Source organism: Berghia stephanieae, chromosome 4 (assembly GCF_034508935.2).
Source record: "Berghia stephanieae isolate SIO BIC M18660-M18661 chromosome 4, UCSD_Bste_1.3, whole genome shotgun sequence".
Classification (NCBI taxonomy): Eukaryota; Metazoa; Mollusca; class Gastropoda; order Nudibranchia; family Aeolidiidae; genus Berghia; species Berghia stephanieae.
In genome coordinates this window covers 45,468,059-45,488,183 of record NC_088363.1, presented here as the reverse complement: position 1 = coordinate 45,488,183, position 20,125 = coordinate 45,468,059, and the positions used below count along the sequence as shown (strand labels likewise).

Genomic DNA, 20,125 nt, shown 5'->3' with positions numbered 1-20,125 from the left:
CCTATTGTCATTATTAACCTGCGGGGTCCATATGAGTTAGTGGATATTGCGCTATATAAAAAAACTCATTGAAAAAATAATTTCAACTTCCAGGACCTGATTTATCCCGAGATGATGCCGTTTTATGACAGGATACAGTTCATAGTTTTTGCTGTTGTATCGATTTATAGAATTAGAATATCCTGGTAAGATAAAAATAAAATGTGAGCTTTTATATGGTGCTCAAAGCGCTTTACAAATGGTCCCTGGCCAACAGCAACACGTAATATGAATAACGAGACATGGCACTTGTCAGGCGATATTACAATTATTTTTCACGACAGAGACAACGCTGTTAACGACCCGTCTAGGTACTCATTTTACACGTGCGTACGTGAGAGAATGTGAGTAAAGAGCCTTTTCCAACTACGCGCCGAGCGAGGCTTGAGCCCAGGACCTTCTGATCCTAAAGCGAGTGTCATACCACAAGACCACATAGCCACACACAGATAAGATAAGATATAAGTTATTTTTTGAAAGTATGCTGAATTTAATCTCAAATTCATTTTGTTTGTTTCTTAATAACTGGAATATATTTAGTTAGATACGTGAATAATGCATCAACGACCAAACTTGTTGGAATAAATTTTGTCCACTCAGGCCGTTTACTTTTGAAATAGATGACACATCATTTTGATCAGTGTTTGAATTGTGACCTTAATGAATTATTGACCGCAAGTATCCACAACCTTCACCCCTTCTCCTTCTGCTTCCCTCACAAACACACAAACACACACACACAAACACACACAGACATTATCTCCCCCCCTCTCTCTCTCATTGCCAATACAAACACATTACTTTTAACCAGGATTAGAGAGTCTTTAGATGCCCATGATAGGCTGTTGGTGTCTTGACCTATTAAACATATTGCCTTCCATCAACGATGTCGTCTGACTTCGTAGATTCGGCACTCTTCTTTATCTCAACGGTAAAATTCCTACATGAGTGATGCACTTACAGCGGAGGACGCTCAATTGCCGTACTGTGAGCTGCCAACGCATCCACCTTATCTTGTTCTCTTTTCAAATCTCTATTCAATTAAAACAAAACAAAAATTGGAATACAACATTTCGAACCAATCCAACGACAAAAAAAAAATATCACAAAAGCAAAAAAAAAAACAAAAAAAAAACAAAAACAAACAAAACAAACCAGAACAAAAAAAAATCAAAACAAAAAAAAAATTATAAAAAAAATTAAAAAAAATAAAAAAACAACCCCCCCCCCAAAAAAAAAAGCAAAAATAAACAAAAAACAAAAAAAAAAAACAAAAAAAAAAAAACCCCAAAAAACAAACCAACAAACGAAAGCAAAACATTGCGGAAATGATGACCATCTCCAGAAGATAGATTGTTGATATTATGAGTTTCAGTCATAAGTATCTTAAGTACGTGCCTGTACCGTGAAACAATCAGCTCCACTGATCCCTATTATCACTCGTAATTTTAACAAAGTCGATTAACAAAAATTTGACTAAGTTACATCGTTGATCATCGTTTTTAGAGGATACGCTTTTGATTGAGGTATGGGATAAAAAAAAAGTAGTCCTTTGGATCCATAGGTCTATGGAGCCAGAGTTCATCCCTGTTTCTATAGCGTGGAGCGGACAAAAGCAATTGCTTGCAATCCTTTGGATATGATTCTAGTCTATCGAAAAATAATTTCCAACCAGATCATTCAGACCCAGCTACCCATTTACTGCTGAGTGGACAATAAAGGGCAATTTGGTGAGAGCTGGCTACTTCTTGGGATGTCTATAAATTATTACAACTAAAATAGTTGAATGACGTCGGCCATAAGCCAAATGTGCTGAATTGATCAAAGCGCTGCTACCGTCTGGTCAAGTTTGGGGCTTAATAAGACGAAAACTTGGCGCTTGGATGTCTAACATTCCTTCTATTGATGCAGACAACCTGACCGGGATGCTTTCGTATCCAAGAAGATACATGGGTAGCTAGGACAAATTCCTCCGTCTAGCTTATACTCTCTCTCTCTCTCTATCTCTATCTCTCTCTCTCTATCTCTATCTCTATCTCTATATCTCTCTCTCTCTCCTCTTTCTCTCCTCTCTCCTCTTTCTCTCATCTCTCTCTCTCCCTCTCCCTCTCTCCTCCTCACTCTCTCTCACTCTCTCCCTCTCTCTCTCTCTCTCCCCCCACTCTCTCCCCGCTCTCTCGCTCCCCCCCCCTCTCTCTCCCCCTCCCTCTGTCTCTTTACCTCTTCTCAACCTCACCCAATCATTAAAATGGCTGTCATTAACAAAGAGCTGATAAAGCTGTAAACTGGGTGCATTCATTTTCGCCTCCTGTTCGTCAATAACCAGTGTGGCACAGACGTTATACATTTCTGTAATTTACTCACAACAAACACATGAAACGTACCATCAAACAAAACTACTTATAACCTACAACGTCTAGATATTACGATTCAAACTTTTGTTTAGTGAGAACTGATCATCCAAAGGTATTCTGAAAACAATAACAATAACAAAGATACTCCGTGTGTTGTTTCACTTTGTTGGTATTAAGCTGAACGACATTTTAATTCCAAGATAAAACGTTCGCGGCTGGTTCTTATTTGGTTCGGCAACTTAAAGCGAGTGAGTTGCATTCACTTTGCTATGATAAAACAAGAGACCGAATGAGAGGAAAGTTCAGATTAATGGAAGGGAAGACGGACCGGAGAGGAAAATGAATACACTCAATTTGCAGCCTAACGTCAATTTTGTTCTCTCTATAGATAGAATGCGCATGGCTAAGAAGCTCACAACATTGTATAACGGACCAACACACAAAACTCTGTGTAACCATGAACTTTTATAGAGTGGAAAATACAGTTAAGTGAGAATTACTCACAAACGTGGGTGGCAAAAACAATAGCAAAGACCCGAGTGACGTCAAGTTCATTCTATCCATAGATAGTATGCGATTGGCTAAGAAGCTCATAACATTGCCATCCGGAAGTATAACGGACCAACACACAAAACTGTGTGTATCCATGAACGTTTATAGTCAGGTTAATACAGTTCAGTGAGCATTACTCATAAACGCGGATGGCAAAAAACAATAACAAAGACCTGAGTGACGTCATCTTCGAACTATCTATAGAGAATCAATAATATTAAAATGTTTTTTATTTTATTTATTTTATTTGTTGACAGGAGTGTGGTCATGGCTGGACGTCAATGAAAGGCCGTGTAATATTCTGGTTCAATCTCAATTACACTACAAATAGTGGCTGGGTCATGTTCAAACTTTACGGACAGCAGTGCCAGAAATGTAAGAACGGGAAATACGAACATGCTATGTGGTACCCAGAGGAAGTCGTCAAGGTGAGTACCTGTCTAGATTTTTGTATGTACAATCGGACAATTAGTTACGAGCGAGAACCGACAGTAATGCATTGAGTTGAATAATGTAGCTGCTGCTGCTGCTGCTGCTGCTGCTGATGATGATGATGATGATGATGATGATGATGATGATGATGATGGTGCCGGCGGTGGTGGTTGTGGTGGCGGTGGTGGTGGTAGTGGTGGTGGTGGTGGTGGTGGTAGTGGTCGCACCCCCCCTCCCCCCTCCCCCCCCCCCACCCTCTAAAAACAATACTCCAGACAAAAAACAACCAATCCAAACTAAAAATTAAAAAACAAAAAACAAAAAACAAAACGAATGTAAAAAATAATAACTAATTTAAAAAATAAAGAAAACGAAAAATGTAAACAAATTTTAATGTGAAGAAAAATGATGTATGGTCAAAGAAAGATAACTCACGAAATATTAATTTTACTTGAAGATTTGTCTCCCTTGGTGACGCTCGCAAATTACTGTTGAAGTGCAAGAAAGTTATTCTTAAAAAGAGCTTGGCCATCAGAACCATGTAAAATTTGCAATGGACGTTTCAGGTCCAAGTCTTTCATCAGCAATAAATGTACATATCTCTATAGTCAGGACTAGTCACAGATGAACATGTTTTGTTTCGACTATTTCCGAGGGTAGACAAAGAGCTCTTACATCCTCTTACTCATCATTGGAACCAGTCGCACTTAGAACCGAGGAAAATTGTCATATTATTGATCCCGCTGAACATGCGTTTTACGGCGTTTCCATGTGCTCTGTTTGTGTACCCTACTGTAACTATAATCATGAGATAAAAGACGAGAATAAGAGGCAAATCACATGCTCTTTAAGAAAAAAATAATTGAGCTTTTATCTAGCGCAATGTCCACTAAACGTGCTCAAAGCGCTTTACAAGGGGTCCCCGGCCAACAGCAACACTTAACATGTAGGACGGGACATGACGCCTGTTAAGCGATATTTTTTCGGACAGAGACAACGCTGTTAACGGCCAGGTACTCATTTTACACCTGAGTACGGCGAGAGAATGTGAGTAAAGAGCCTTTTCCAAGGACTCAACTATGTGCCGAGCGAGGCTCGAACCCAGGAACTTCCAATCCGAAAGCGAGTGTCATACCACAAGACCACATAGCGGCACAAGTCATTGTTTTGTGTTTAATATTTCAACCTCTCTCCCTTGATTATTTTCAGGTGGTTGGAAATGTTTACAACCGAGTTGGTCAAATATTTTACGGCTTCGTCAGACCTCCACTAAGGATTGACCGTCGCCAAGGCAAACCCCGAAACCAACACAACACAGAGCTTTGCCAAGCGTGTAAAGACGGACTGTGTAAAGAAGAATGGTCGTTCTCGTGATGACGTCATGGTGTGTCCTACACACTACAGAGAGTGATGGTTTGGTAGTGAAGTGAAGGAGATGATTATTAGAGTGTGTATTTTTGTTGTTTGAAAATGTGATTGGTTGTTTGATTGGCTAACTGGTTGACGTTGCATAGTGATTAATTACTGATTGAGGCGTGCTTGATTGGATAATATAAAGAGATGACATTGTTGGTTGGTTGATAATGTAATCTGGTTGCTGATTGGTTAATCTCAAATGGATTTGTATAGAAAAAAAAATTATTGACTGGATATATTTCAGTTTTGGTAATTTGCGAACTTCTGCACCAAAATAACTTTTTTATTATTTAAGATATTATTATTATGATAATGGTGATGATGATGATGATGATGATGATGATGATGAGGATGATGATGATGATGATGATGATGATGATGATGATGATGATGATGATGAGGGTTGTAATAATGATATTGGTGATAATGATAAAGATGCTGATGTTTGTGATGACGATGGCGACGATAATAAAAAAGGGTGATGATGGATAAGTCGGAAGAATTGAATGATAAAACATTTTAAACAATTGTTGTGATAAAGCGAGAAATATAATAAATAATCTTTTTTCTGATCTGCTCATAATATGAAACATTTTATGAAACATTTTATGACACGTTTAGTATTTTATCATAATATTATTGTTATAAATAATCTCCTTATATAAAACACTGCATTCTGACATGATTAACTTCTACTTTATTTTAACACAGCTCTTTAATATTATTATAAAATATTTTACTGATATTATTTTACTATATTGAAACAAACTATGAATGCAAACCAGCGTGTTACAAATAACACATTTATAAAAATTTCGTGACTTTTAAGATTAAGAAAAAAATCAAAAGGAAAAGTAGTAACAACATTGGCGACTGAAGACTGTATATTATATCGATAAAAATCAAATCTTTCTCATTTTATTGCAGTGTAAAAGTTAATCTGAATTGCCTTTGTTTTGTCAGTGTTTTCATTTTCAAAATTAAAAACAATCGCTAAGAATCTACGTTCACATATTTGCAGGTCTGATAACCGAATGCGATGATCCATCAGTTTAATAATATAATATGGTTTTTATATATAAGGCCTTATCCCGTTTATCAACAAGCTCAAACCGCTCAACAGTAACGTGGCTACTTTCATTCAAACATGCAATATGAAACAAAACAATATAATTCTACAGTGCTACAGTATAAAAAGAAACATTTAAAGATGTTTTTAAAATAAATCTGCATCATAATTCTCTCTGATATATCTTGTAAGAGTTTGGGCAAACAGATCTGTATATTATAATTAATTGTTGGTTGAAATTAATAGATAAGGACTGATAAAAATGTTATACCCCCATGACATATTTATTTAACTCTCTCTTTACCAGCCATTTTCAGGATTTCCCCCAAAACTTCACACTCAATTGACACAAAAATATATTTTTTATCACTCAAACACAAGAGCAGTAAAGTTCTTTCGATAAATAATTTCTTTAGCAAAACTTGCTCTATTACACACTGTTCATTTTCTTTAAATTTTATGATGTACAAAAGAAATTTGAATGAGAAAAATGTTGATTGTATCCTAACATATATGATGATTTTCCTATAGTTGGTAAAGAGAGGGTTAAAGGATCTTTTTAAAACAAATTATAAATTTGAATGCATTGAAAATCGTGCTTAACATAACAAGAAAAAGGTCATTTTGGAGGACGAGTCTCCTGGCCAAAATTTTATATATTATATGTCTCTTTTCGGAGAACAGCAACATGTTAGTGATCTGTTTATTTTTCCACATTCAGTTAGCAATTAGATTATCAGACCTCCAAATAAGTACACGTTGAGTTGATTGGATCTGTATGATATGATTGCCCAGATATTATGCTCACAATATTTGTACAAAGTCTTCCTTCCTACCGCTTTCCGCATGCGTGCCTTTGAAATGCCTTGAAATAATATGTCGCCCAGCTCGTCAATCTGGTATTTTGTCGGAGCCAACCAAGAGAATCGATCCCGGGTGCAGTCGAGATTTTTTTCTAACCCCCCTGTCCACCCAGCAGTGATTGGGTAACTGGGGCTGTTAGATTTGGCAGAAAGTACTTTGCGATAGACTAGCGTCCTATCCAAAAGGAAGTTTAATTTAAGAATGACCAGTATTAAATAAATTTAAATGAAATATCTTTCCCTATTTCATCCCCACTTGCTTCACACATCCAAAGTGAAGACAGAGACCGACCCCATATTATATCGAGATTGTTCTTAACTCAAGCTAAATACTGCAATACAAATTGCACTGTATGGGGATCCCGATAGCTCAGTTGGTAGAGCACTCGCCTCACACGCAAAGGGACCGAGATCGATCCCGGGTGCAGTCGAGATTTTTTTTCCGATCCCCCCTGTCCACCCAGCAGTGATTGGGGAGCTGGGGCTGTTCGATCTCTCGGAAAGTACTTTGCGATAGACTAGCGTCTTATCCAAAGGGTAGCAAGCAATTGCTATTGTCCGTTTCACGCTATAGATAAACTCCGGCTCTATGGGCCTAAAGGCGCTGAAGGACTACTACTATTGCATTATATACTATGATAGTTGGACACCTATAAGGTGCGATGCTACAGGAACAATTAATTGTTATGATAAACGGTTTAAGGTTTCAACTAATTATTTTGTCCACGCCTTTTGTGTATGGTCAAACGTTCACGTCTTATACGTATCGAGTTAAAAAGTCAATTCTAAGCACCATCTGGTTTACTCCGACGTAACACCGATTGAAAACGACTGGTTACATATTAAATACTATAAAAATCAATAAATATATCATTCAACTGCTAGTCTTCGGTATTGTTTAAAAAAAAATTATATGAAATATTATTGTAGAGTTGTATCTATTCATTTCTATCAAGCAATCACCGTTAATTAACGATTATATGTCTGTAAATATTGTCAATTGATATTCATTTTATTATTATTTTCTTTTGTTATTTTTATCAACGTGCACGTATTTCGGGTCTGATAACTCAATTAAGGGCTTGTTTTGAAATGAATGTATGCAATGCAAATAATGCAACTTGAAGCTCGATGAAATTATAAATAAAAATATAATGAAAGGTGATAGAAGTTTTAATTTAATTTGACTTTTAAATTAAATTGAATTAAATTTCAATTTAATTTATTTATCAATGATTATATTATCACGAATTCATTTGCCTTCGTAAATTAAATTAAAGCTTTTTATTGCCTTTGATTATTGTTATATATTACATTGTTGTATTGGATAATATTTTGCATCTGTTTGAGAGTATTTTCGTATCAGACCTAAAATATGTACACGTTGGTTTATATATATATATATATATATATATATATATATATATATATATATGTGTGTGTGTGTGTGTGTATTTACATATGTTATGTGACCTTCCGCCTCAATCGTGTATTATATCAGTGAGAACCAGACACATGGAATCTAATTTATTAACCCGTTAACTGCCGTACTCTGGAAAAACTCGTATTGAGAAATTTGGCCAAAAAAATTAGTCCTTCAAATATCGATCGATTTAAATGACCTTCATCTTGGCAAAAGAAATCTCTCAAACCTGGGACCTCACGAAGTCTCAGATTTTGGGAGTTTTTGAAAAGATGAGGATCATTTAAATCAATCGAAATTTGAAAGGCGAGTTTTCTTGCCAAATTTTAAATACGTGTTTTTCCAGAGAACGGATTCAAAGGGTTAAACATCTAAGTGATCACATTTTAGATCAATTAAATCTTTAGATAATTTTGACTCTCAATTCAGCTTTTGGGTCTCTGGATCACCCTTGATTATAATATAAGATTTAAGCGGAAAGTCATATTAAACGGCTCGCAAAATATATTTTACGCAATTTAAAATGTTTACTAAAATTTTCTGTCTTTACATCTTTTTCTTGAGCTGACTGCGAGGAGATTTTTGCGGGGCTTATGGGTTGCTGTCTTTTTTTTTTACAAATTATATTTTGAATTTTGTAATATATTTAATAACAATAACAATTTTATTGTGTTATGTTAATATTGTCAATAATTTTGAAATTATTATATATTTGCCATAATATTTATATTATAAAATGTGTGAACATATCACTGATTCCAAATTGTTTTTAATTCAATGTATTTAATTTGATATTTAAATTGTCCACTCTAAAATACAATCAAAATTATAACATGTGTAATCCACGTAATGGTGTTGCTGCTGCTACTGCTACTATTGTGCTGCTAATGTTATAAATAATACTATTTACTATTACTACTACTACTACTACTACTACTACTACTACTACTACTACTACTACTACTACTACTACTACTACTACTACTACTACTACTACTACTACTATTACTACTACTACTACTACTGCTACTACTACTACTACTACTACTACTACTACTACTACTACTACTACTACTCTCTCTCACTATTGAAATCGCTTTATGTCCATCCCACAATTAAAAAAAAAAACGTTGTTGTAAACATTAATTTTATGATATCTTTAAGGTCTTGATTTAACATCAGACCTGGTTTTCTGATAAAGTCATCAAAATAAATATTTGTATTATTATTGATAAGCATGACTTGCATATCAAAGCCCTGTCAAAGTGCTGTAATTTGTACAAAGCTATAACTTCAATGGTTTTCCAAGCTACCATGTTTTTTAAAAAATAAGGTAACGTGGCTCTGTCCTTTGGTGTCTGAAAGATTTAGATTCATGATAAAGGATGAAAAATTATAATATTCGCATTCGGTAAATGTGCGGTTACGTGGTCTTGTGGTACGCTCGCTCTCGTATCGGAAGGTCTTGGCTCGGTGCATAGTTGAATCCTTGGAAAAGACATTTTATTCACATTCTCTCACCGTACTCAGGTTCAAAATAATACCTGGCTGTTAACAGCGTTGTCTCTGTCCGAAAAAAAAATGCAATATTGTTGATTGTTGGCTAGGGACCCCTTTGTAAAGCGCTTTGAGCACCTTTAGTGGATATTGCGCTGTATAAAAGCTCAAGTTTTATTTTTATTTTATTTAACTAACCCTCCCAACCTCTCCAGTTCACTTCTTCTTCTTGCAGTGGAAATGGCTCGCTATTCTTCCCGGTCTCGTACCAGTCTGTTGTATTTTTCACTTGACATCCCAGTTCAGCTCTTGATGATGTCATGATCTTGGGCTTGGAGGTGGGGGACGACCTCTTGGCATCATAATCTGCTGAATGTCGTAACATGGAGTGACTTTATCTTGTTTCGCATAATCAGAGGTGGGGAAACAAAACACAATAATACCCCCGTACAATTGGAGGTACATGTGATCTAGGCTAACTTCATTCTATGCCTGAAAATAATTGAGTCTGCTTGTCCTCCATTTGTATGTACCTTGCATTGATTAATTACACATTTTTGACACACTAGTGTGTAGAATTTAATGAAACAACACCCATACACACTCGTCCACTTTAAATCAATTTAATCGCATGTGTTAGACATTTTCGGACAATATTTAGAACCTGTAGAACCGATTATTCAGGCAAGAGAGGCATTGCGCATTTCTGAAATTTGGCTAGAAAAAATATTCTTCATGTATATAAATCGAATCTTTTAGTCGATCCATACATGAGGAAAATTGAAAGTCTTGGGTTTGAACATGTTTGACTAGATGGCGGCCATTTTAGTCGATCCGTACATAACATAAATGTTTTATATCCAAAATCAAAAAATGCGTTTTATAAGGGTAAGCCTGTCGCCTCGAATGTTTTTCACACCTCGAGAATGTTTATCACACAATGACTTACAATTAGTCAGAGTGACGGTTCACAATGTGTAATGGATCTGGACCGCTACCAGCACGAATGCTAACAACCCAATGGTTCAGAAAAATGTAACTTACAAAACATTTGATATTGCAAATTTCAAATTAGCTCATGCTCTCTCAAGACTGCACGATTGCATCTTTCCCAAATTCCCGGCGGTTCATAATCAGCACTCCACTGCTTTCTTCTCCTATCTCTCAAAAGATAGTTCGAAGATGACGTCACTCAGGTCTTTGTTATTGTGTTTTGCCATCCGCGTTTATGAGTAATGCTCACTGGACTGGATTAACCTGAATATAAACGTTCAAGGATACACACAGTTTTGTGTGTTGGTCCGTTATACTTCCGGATGACAATGTTATGAGCTTCTTAACCAAGCGCATACTATCTATATCTGTTATACCCCACCCTCCCCTCAACATGTGCCTATTTTAAAATATCGTGTCATAAAAGCAGGTCTCAAATTTTTTAATTAAAAAAAAAAATATCAGTTTGAACATCTGTATGACCCAAAAGTGTATCTAACGCCTATCGACATATAAAAACAAACCAAAGCCCAAGCTACTCTGTTGCTATATTATATATCCATTGTTCATGACTACTTTTCTTTTAGACATCAAATAGACATGCCATTACGAACTATATCATTTTACACAATTTAAACCTTTCTAATATTTGTTTATTATTATTATTATTATTATTATTATTATTATTATTATTATTATTATTATTATTATTTATTATTATTATTATTACTATTATAACTATCATTATTATTTCTCTTATAATTACTAAGTATCGTTATTGTGTTCACATATTATTTATATACATTATTTGTTAAGCGATGCCTTTTCTGCAATCTTGTAATGATATTTCTGTGTCACAACATTTGTCAAATGCGTTTTATTACATAATCATCTGTACCTTTGATTGCCAACGTGTGATTCAACTTTGACCCTTACCGTTTAAATTTTTCTCTATTTATGTATACGTAAAATAGTCACAAATTTGATAACCCAATGATACCTTTTTGGCTTAATCAAGTCAACAATGTAGAGTTAGGGAGAAGAAGAAGAAGAAGAAGAAGAAGAAGAAGAAGAAGAAGAAGAAGAAGAAGAAGAAGAAGAAGAAGAAGAAGAAGAAGAAGAAGAAGAAGAAGATGGAGGAGGAGGAGGAGGAGCAGGAGGTGGAGGAGGAAGAGGAGATATCTTAAGCAATCACGAATATGCATTTCGCTTATCGACGTGACAGATGAGGCAACAGGCATTGGTGTAAGATAAAAATCTGAAAAATAAAAATAATAAAATATTTTATGTGCTTTGTCTGGCACTGTTTTATACACGCCTTTTAAAATTTCTGTAACGAAGAAGAATCACGCCAGGCTACCGCGGCAGCCAGTCACTCCGTGTGCTTTATAAATTTATGACGTTTACCATCTTATCATTTTCTCGTAAGAGGCATTACCATAATATGACCTTAAAGTGTTTTAAAGATCGTTTGATTTCTGAAAGCTACCAACGTTGGACAGGTTATTAAATGTGTGACTAAGTTCACGTAAATTTTCTACTTTTGTTTCATTTGATTTTAGTCACGTGGGCATTTTGGTGGGTTTTGTTTATAACTTAACTATTATTACGTTATTCTTCTTCTTTGCACCAAAAAAAAAAACAAAAAAACAAACATTCATTTCTATATTATTTCAATAATATTATCTATTTATTTATGCCGTTTTCTCTCCGGGCCGCTCTGTCCCCTAACTTTGCCTTGGTAGCTGGATCTGAATAAGATATGACGGAAAGCACATTTGCGATATGACTAGCGTCAGATCCAAAGGGTAACGAATAGCTGTTACTGTTCGTGTAACACACGTTACAGAATACGGGATAGTCTCCAAATCGGTCTGATAACTCGGATAGACTTTTTTTATATTAAGGCATTGTGATTCATGTATTATTAAGCTAGTTATTATTAACAAAATACGTTACATTATGTGTGCATTCCAATTATTGTTATTATTATTATTATTATTATTATTATTATTATTATTATTATTATTATTATTATTATTATTATTAAGTTATTATTATCGCTATTTGATTGGTTACTTTTTATTCAATGTTTTCTTTCCTTTACTTTGTTTACATTTACATTCAATCAAAATATGAATATATTGCAATGTTCATTCAATCAAAATGTCTTATAACTTTCATAAATAAGTATTGAACAAAACGAGTATAACGGCTTTAATAAAGGAAAAAAAAACTCGCACTTGATAAAGAATGTCTGGGACTCAAAACCCCTTAACAGCTAGCATAAAAATTTAATGTAATGTAATAATTGTAATTGTAATAATCTACAAAGTGCTCTAAGGCGGTACACGTATAGAGACAATATACGATTCTTACACTCTTGCTTTTCGGAATTCCGGACGTCTTCCCACCGCTGCCTGCGAGATCTTGCGAGTGCGCGTTGGGAACAGAGTTCGAATTCCAAAACACAAGAATGTAAGAAATCATTTATTCTACCCCTCAATCGATTCCTATTTCGTCATCTTTGAATAAAAGACATGTTCAAAAACATTTAAATAACCTGAATTTTAGTGAAATTTACGCTTGATAATCTGACGTCACAAATTATTATTGTAAACTTGATATCATTTCGCGTTACTATTGAGGGAGAGTGGGGAATGATAGGTAGGTCTAATACAAATACTATTACTACTCTACCCTGCCTTACTAAGAATGTTTTCAAAAGTTTCTCTAAAGTTTCAATGCTCAGGGGTGTCATTAATTTCGTTATCTAGTTTGTTCTACTTTTGTAGCACTGACAGAAAAAGATTTTCAGTTAAAGATAGTTTACACATGGGAACATTAAAAACAGTTAAAACGGTAAAATTTAGGACCTTCATTCTTGCTGGGGCATAGAACATTGTGTCCGGCCTTGTGCCATCTTCTCTGCTTCCCTCTATGTTAAACCTTACGTCATCGCCTCCTCTTTATTTCTTCTTGGTAGGTTAGTCATTTCCCATAGAACTGTACTTCTAATTTTGTCATGCTATTTAATTTGTAGTGGTATTCTCATCATATAGTTGTTGATGAAGGTCTGTATTTTATGGACTATTCAGATTAATGGTAAAAAAAAAAAAAACCCAACAAAAACTTCCCTGCAGGTCTGGCAGGCACCTTTCGCCAAAGTTTATCTTGACTGGACATGCACAGTCTTTTCTATTTCTTCCGTCTGTCCGATTCGCTGTTGGTTGAAGAAGAAGGGTTTTGAGCCAGAAACTCTCTCAGTGTTAAGTTTTTTTTTAAAACGTTCTTTCTTGAAGCTGTTACATTATTTTTCATATTTCGTTCAATACTTATTACAGTCCACAACGTCTAGCAGCTTAGTACTACTCGTATTTTATTCATTTCAACCAGTTTAACTACAAAACTCCGGAATAAACACGTATTTAAATCGTTGGCCAGAAAACTCGTCCTTTGAATACCGATCGATTAAAATGAATCTCATCTTGGGAAATACACTTTAACCTGGGACTTTAAGGAAGATCTTACAAGGTCCCAGGTTTGAGAGTTTTTGCCAAAATGAGGGTCGCTTATATCGATCGATATGGGAAGGACGAGTTTTCTGGCCAAATTTTAAAATACCTGTTTTTTCCAGACTAGGGTAGGTAAATGGTTAACAAACGCTCATGAATATGTAAAGTCATGCAATTTGTTCTCTGCTTTAGTTAATGTCAGAAAATGAACTCTGTCGTACTGTGAAAAAAAAAACAAAAAAACAACCCACAAGTTTAAAATTTCGGCCAGAAAACTCTTCCTTCCAATATCGATATATTAAAACAACTCTCATCTTGTTAGAAACTCTATAACCTTGGACTTTAAGGGAATCTTCAAGGCACTCCACGGTTTGAGAGTTTCTAACACAATGAGGGTCTTTTTAATCAATCGCTATAGTTAGAACGAAAATGACGTCACTCAGGACTTTGTTATTGATTTTTGCCATCCACGTTTATGAGTAATTCTCACTAAACTATATTAACCAGACTATAAAAGTTCATGGTTACACATAGTTTTGTGTGTTGGTCCGTTATACGTCCGGATGGCAATGTTGTGAGCTTCTTCGCCAAGCGCATACTATCTATTAAAAAAAAGCAACAGTTTTCCGGCCAAATTTTTAGAAATGTGTGTGTTTTTATTTTAGACGACGCAGTACTTTGTAATGGAAATGGTAGATGAAATATAACATTATATATTAAGAAACTAGGGAGCAGGCACCGATGTAAGATAAAGATCTGAACAAATGTGTTTGAAAGGTGCCAGACAAAGCAAGAAAGAAAAATACAAGAAAAACACCATCCCAAAAAATCACTCTACCTCGACTGGGAATCGAACCTCAAACCTTCTGATTACCGGTCACAAATTATGGAGCAGGCACTGGCGTCTGACATTGTTTCATACGTACCTTTTCAGAATTTTATAGTATTCTGAAGAGCAAAATTTCAATTATGCTATCATGAACATTTTGACTTTAAATTCATGTGGTAGTGGTCAAGTAGTAGACCTTATGAGAAACCCGAAAGAATGATTAAATATATCTATAAATATTATATGTTGATTGCCCTAAACCGACGTGGACAATATTCACCGGGTTGATAACCGAATCCAATTATAGGCCTAATTTAACTGAAAAAGCCATTCTTGCCGTAATGAGTTGTGTTCAGAATCGGACGTTGTGTAGCTATACCTTCAACAGCTATCCAACCATGAGTTATCTATCTGTGATTACCATAAAAAAGTTAGAGGTGTACTATCCTATGATGTGCCTTCGTGTTAATATTATAATATGTTTTTACGTTATTGTCATATCTGAATCGTATGCATGTCTGTGTTATAAGGGGAATTCGTTTGTCCAAAGTGCCTTAATATTAATATAGTGAAAAGTAAGGAGTAGACACTGATGCAAGATATAGATCTGAAAAGAGTGTTTCATTCACTCTACTTCAGATGTTTAATATTAGTATACAATGTGTTAATGTGTTCTGGTCGTGTTAGCGTGTTATATTAATATTCATAAGTCCATTAATCCGCCTTAACAGTAACCTGATATTATACAAAAATCAATACCTACACGCTCTTCCAATAATAATTATAATGATGAAAATGATAATGATTTTCTCTGAGTGACCAAAACGTTTGCCCTAGTCTAAAGTTCAATTTGTTAATATTGACCAATGCGATGCTCACCTTAATTAAATTATTGTATTAACTGTAGCACCATATAACATAAATACTTTTAATATGTGACCTTCCACTCCAAAACGGTACTAATTAAATCGCAACTTCACATACAAACTGAATTAAATAACAAAAAACAACCACCACCTGCACCAAAAATAGATAGATAAAAAAAGCTAATGAACAGTGGCATATTTTGATGGAAATTACGAATAAGCAGAAAGCGAACACTCTTAAAGTCAACCTCTGCTTAAACTCAACACCTCTCGTTGACCCGTAATTTCCTGTTCTTTATTTACGCTAAGTGCCTTCAATTGGTGATGGAATAAATAACAATGTGAAATTGAATGCAAGCTTCAATTTAATATTATACGAAAACGGATAAAATGGCCGTTTCGGGTTTTCCTTTTATCAACAAAATTTGATCTATTTTCGTATATTAAATTGAAGCTTACATTGAATTTCACAATGTTATTTATTTCTTCAAGCTTCGAGCAGCAACATTTACATTGGTGATGGATAAAGTCAACCTTGATTAAAGTCAATCATTCGCTCTCTGGTCCGGAGGTGTCGATTTTATCAGGATTCCACTGTGATCAAGTGTCTTCACGTCATTAAACAGGTTATAATGCAAATATTACAGCTTGAAAGTCGAAGAAGATATAATGAACTAATGTGAAATGGAATAGACGCTTCAAATGAATTTACAAAGACAGATGTTGTGGACGATTTGGGTTTCCCCTTTGTCAACAAAACACGATGAATTAAAACACTCAAGACGAACGATCGATTCGTCTCATCTTTAGTGTCTCATTCATCGTGTTTTGTTGACAAAGGGGTAACCCGAAACGTCCGCACCATCTACCGTCTTCGTAAATTAAACTGAAGCTTCTATTTTATTTTATTATTGTTATTGAAGGCCAGTTCTTCCGTTTGAATTGATATGCTAGGATTTGGCTAAATACCATTTTGTAGTGATGGGTCACATGTTAAGAATTACATTACCGGTCGCTAACTAACTCCTTTTTCAACATTAATGGACAGAGAACTGTTACCTCATATATCGATCGATTAAACTTTCTAAAAAAAACAACTTGTCTAACACAGTTAAAACTGTCGGAACAAATTGTAATAATGTATACGCCTTAGAGGCATCATGTCTCATCCACCATGTAAAGTTTTGCTATCGGTTAGGAACTCTTTGTAAAGCGCTTTGAGCAAGTTTAGTGAATATTGCTCTTTATAAAAGCTCAAGTTAAAAAAAAAACCGTAACCTCCTTGATTGAAGCGCTGCTTTGTGGTGTATTGGTATGACATTAGCCTTCGAACTGTTAAGGTCTTGGGTTCGAGTCTTGCTATTAGAGGCGCAAAGTTGATCCCTCGGAAAAGGTTCTTTGCTCACATTCTCTCAACGTACTCAAGTGTATAATGACTACCTGGCTGTTGATAGTGTTATGTCTCTAAATGAAAATTATAATAATAATTATCGCCATACAGGCATCATGTTAAGCGTTGCTGTTACCTTGCGACCTCTTGTAAACGCGTTAAGCACGTATAATGATTATTGCGCTATACAAACGTTCAATAATAATTCTCGGGTTTAATCATTGTCGACAAGTTTTAGTATAATTCATGGTGTCCCAATTGCTTAGTTTGCTGAGCATTCGCTTCACACACGATGTGACTAAGCTCGATCTCTAACTCCCCCCCCCCCCTCCCTCCCCTGTCCACCCAACTGTGTGATTGGGTAGATGGGTCGGTCAAATCTGGTGGAAAGTATTTTCCGATAGATTATTGTCCATTTCACGCTTTAGAAACCGGCATAAACTCCGGCGCCATGGGCCTAAAGGCATGGAGGGACTTATTGAAGTACATTTTAATCGCGTCACGACTCGTCCTGTTGGCTAGGGACCCTTTGTAAAGCGCATTGAGCACGTTTAGTGAATATTGTTCTATAAAATGCTTTGTTTAGTTTTTAATCAATCGATCGTGAGGTAAACATTTTCTGGCATAAATGTAGAAACGTCGTTTTGTCAGTGAAGTGTGGAGTTGATATAATATAATATAATACAATATAATAATATATGATATAATAACTTTGTGGGTCTGAATAATATCTGTTGTTTGATATATAAATTTACACATTGATGATGCTGTGTTTTGTCCAGTCACAATGATATAAATAGCATTCCCATAGTCTTACTTTTTAAATTTTATGTTTTAAATAATTATTTAACAATTTTTTGAATAAATTTTGTTCAACACAAAAAATGCCTTTTTGAATTTCCCTTTGTAATTATTTTATGTGTAATTTTCTCCTTTTTTATAATGATCTAGTGGTATGACAATCGTTTTCTGATCGGAAGGTACTGGGTTCGAGTCCCACTCTGATCGGCGTAAAGTTGAGTCCTTGAAAAAGGCTCTTTACTCACATTTTCTCACCATGCATAGGTGTAAAATGAGTACCTGGCTGCTAACAGCGTTGTTTCTGTACGAAAAAAAGATGTAATATTGCCCATGCAAAGAAGAAGAAGAAGAAGAAGAAGAAGAAGAAGAAGAAGAAGAAGAAGAAGAAGAAGAAGAAGAAGAAGAGGTATAAAGATACTTTCTTCCATCGTCTACTGTTATCCCTTTTTATCGTTTTACCTTTCCTGGCACTTGAATAGACCCATGTGTGTTGTAAATGCCGTTAAAACATCGAAAGCAACTCCCCTCTACCCCATCAAACAAAACAAAACAAAACAAAACAAACAAACCCCAAAACAAAACAAAAACAAACACAAAAAGCAACAAAATAACCAAAGCAAATAAAAAAAACAACAGAAAAAAAACCCCGAACAACTACAACAAAAAACAAAAAACAAATCAACAATAACTAAAAAAAAAAAAACTACGAAAAAAAAAAAAACAAAAAACAAAAACAAAATAAAAAACAAAAAGACAAAATCAGAATCCAAAAGAAGCTTAATGATCCACATAACAAAAAAACAAACCCCATGGTAAATTTTCTATGGTTTCATGGCTCCAATTGCTATGAAGAGTTACTTGGAGATAACGGGATAAAAAACAGCATTCAAAACTCAGAAGATACGATTATACAAATACAAGATGTGTGGTTATTTAGGTGTGAACATCATTGGCATTTTTCTTTTCTTCTCTACACAGACTCTATTTCGCGGTTGTCGTGGCGACTACAAAAACACACTCTGAATTCGTTTAATCGGGAATATGACACCTGACATACATTTCATAGTTTATGAGGATGCTTTATGACGAAGAACGATTACAATTCGAACCCTTACCGAAACCATGAGAGAAAACCTTCATAGGATTTATTTAAAACCTCAATGGTGAGAGAAATCCATTTGGATAACTTTCATTGGATATGGATAAGGATGAATGAAAACGAACTTCATCAACAACATACGGGATAATTTACGATTCTTTCATTTCATCTATTTATTAAACGAGTTATTTTTATCGTGCCAAATAACACTACGAGCTTGCGAGTTTAATAAATACAAAGGAATGAAACTGGACTCTCTAAGTAAGATTCTTAGATATTTCGTGACCTAGTGTATGGTAGAAGTATTCGATTCGCCATATGTTTATCTTCATCTGCTCGAATGACGATTTGAAAAAAAAAAAGAAAAACGTTGACTTTGTACTCATGCGCACCAAAAAGTTATATTAAATTGCCAAATCATCAGACATGCTACCATTACACCACAGAGACTCTGGATAATTTGGACAATTATAATACCTATATTCTTCTGACCATTAATCAGAAGGTCTGAGGTTGGATCCCCAGTCGAAGTACTGAAATTTTGGGATGTTTTTTTTTCTTGAATTTTTCTTTCTTGCTTTGGCTGGCATCTTTCATACACACTCGTTCAGATCGTTATCATAATGATCACTTTATAAGTTTGAAAGCACCAGTGTGCTTATCTGTATATATTCCAGGTTGCGAGTTTCTTGGAAACCTATGTCCGTCCCTCTGTTGGAACCGATCTTCAAATCTTTGGTTAGTTTTATAGTTTTTATTGTAAACAATAGTCATAGCTTCTCAACGTGACAAATACTCAACATCATAACTTATCGCTCCAACACCGAACCCACTCCACAGCATCTGGGGAGCAGACTCTTAGGACATGGTTAATGCAGCTGGGCCCATCCTGAAATTTTCTAAGGATGTGCTCCACATGTACACAAGCAAGTCTCAGCCAGCCCCCACTTTTTTATGCTTCCAGCTGTTCTTTCAAGTTTTGCTCGT

General features: G+C 35.2%; 1 protein-coding gene across 7 annotated transcripts in view; it reads left to right on the top strand.

Annotated features, from left to right (window-relative positions):
- Positions 1-11,344, top strand: part of LOC144970668 (receptor-transporting protein 3-like) — a 136,713-nt gene extending 125,369 nt beyond the window's left edge. For all 7 annotated transcript variants that reach the window (XM_078910531.1, XM_078910534.1, XM_078910532.1 and 4 more), the window contains 2 exons: positions 3,203-3,373; positions 4,587-11,344. In XM_078910531.1, the coding sequence (XP_078766657.1) occupies positions 3,203-3,373; positions 4,587-4,751 (336 nt within the window). In that variant the 3' untranslated portion in view covers positions 4,752-11,344. The remainder of the gene's footprint in view (positions 1-3,202; positions 3,374-4,586) is intronic.
- Positions 11,345-20,125: the final 8,781 nt, after the last annotated feature.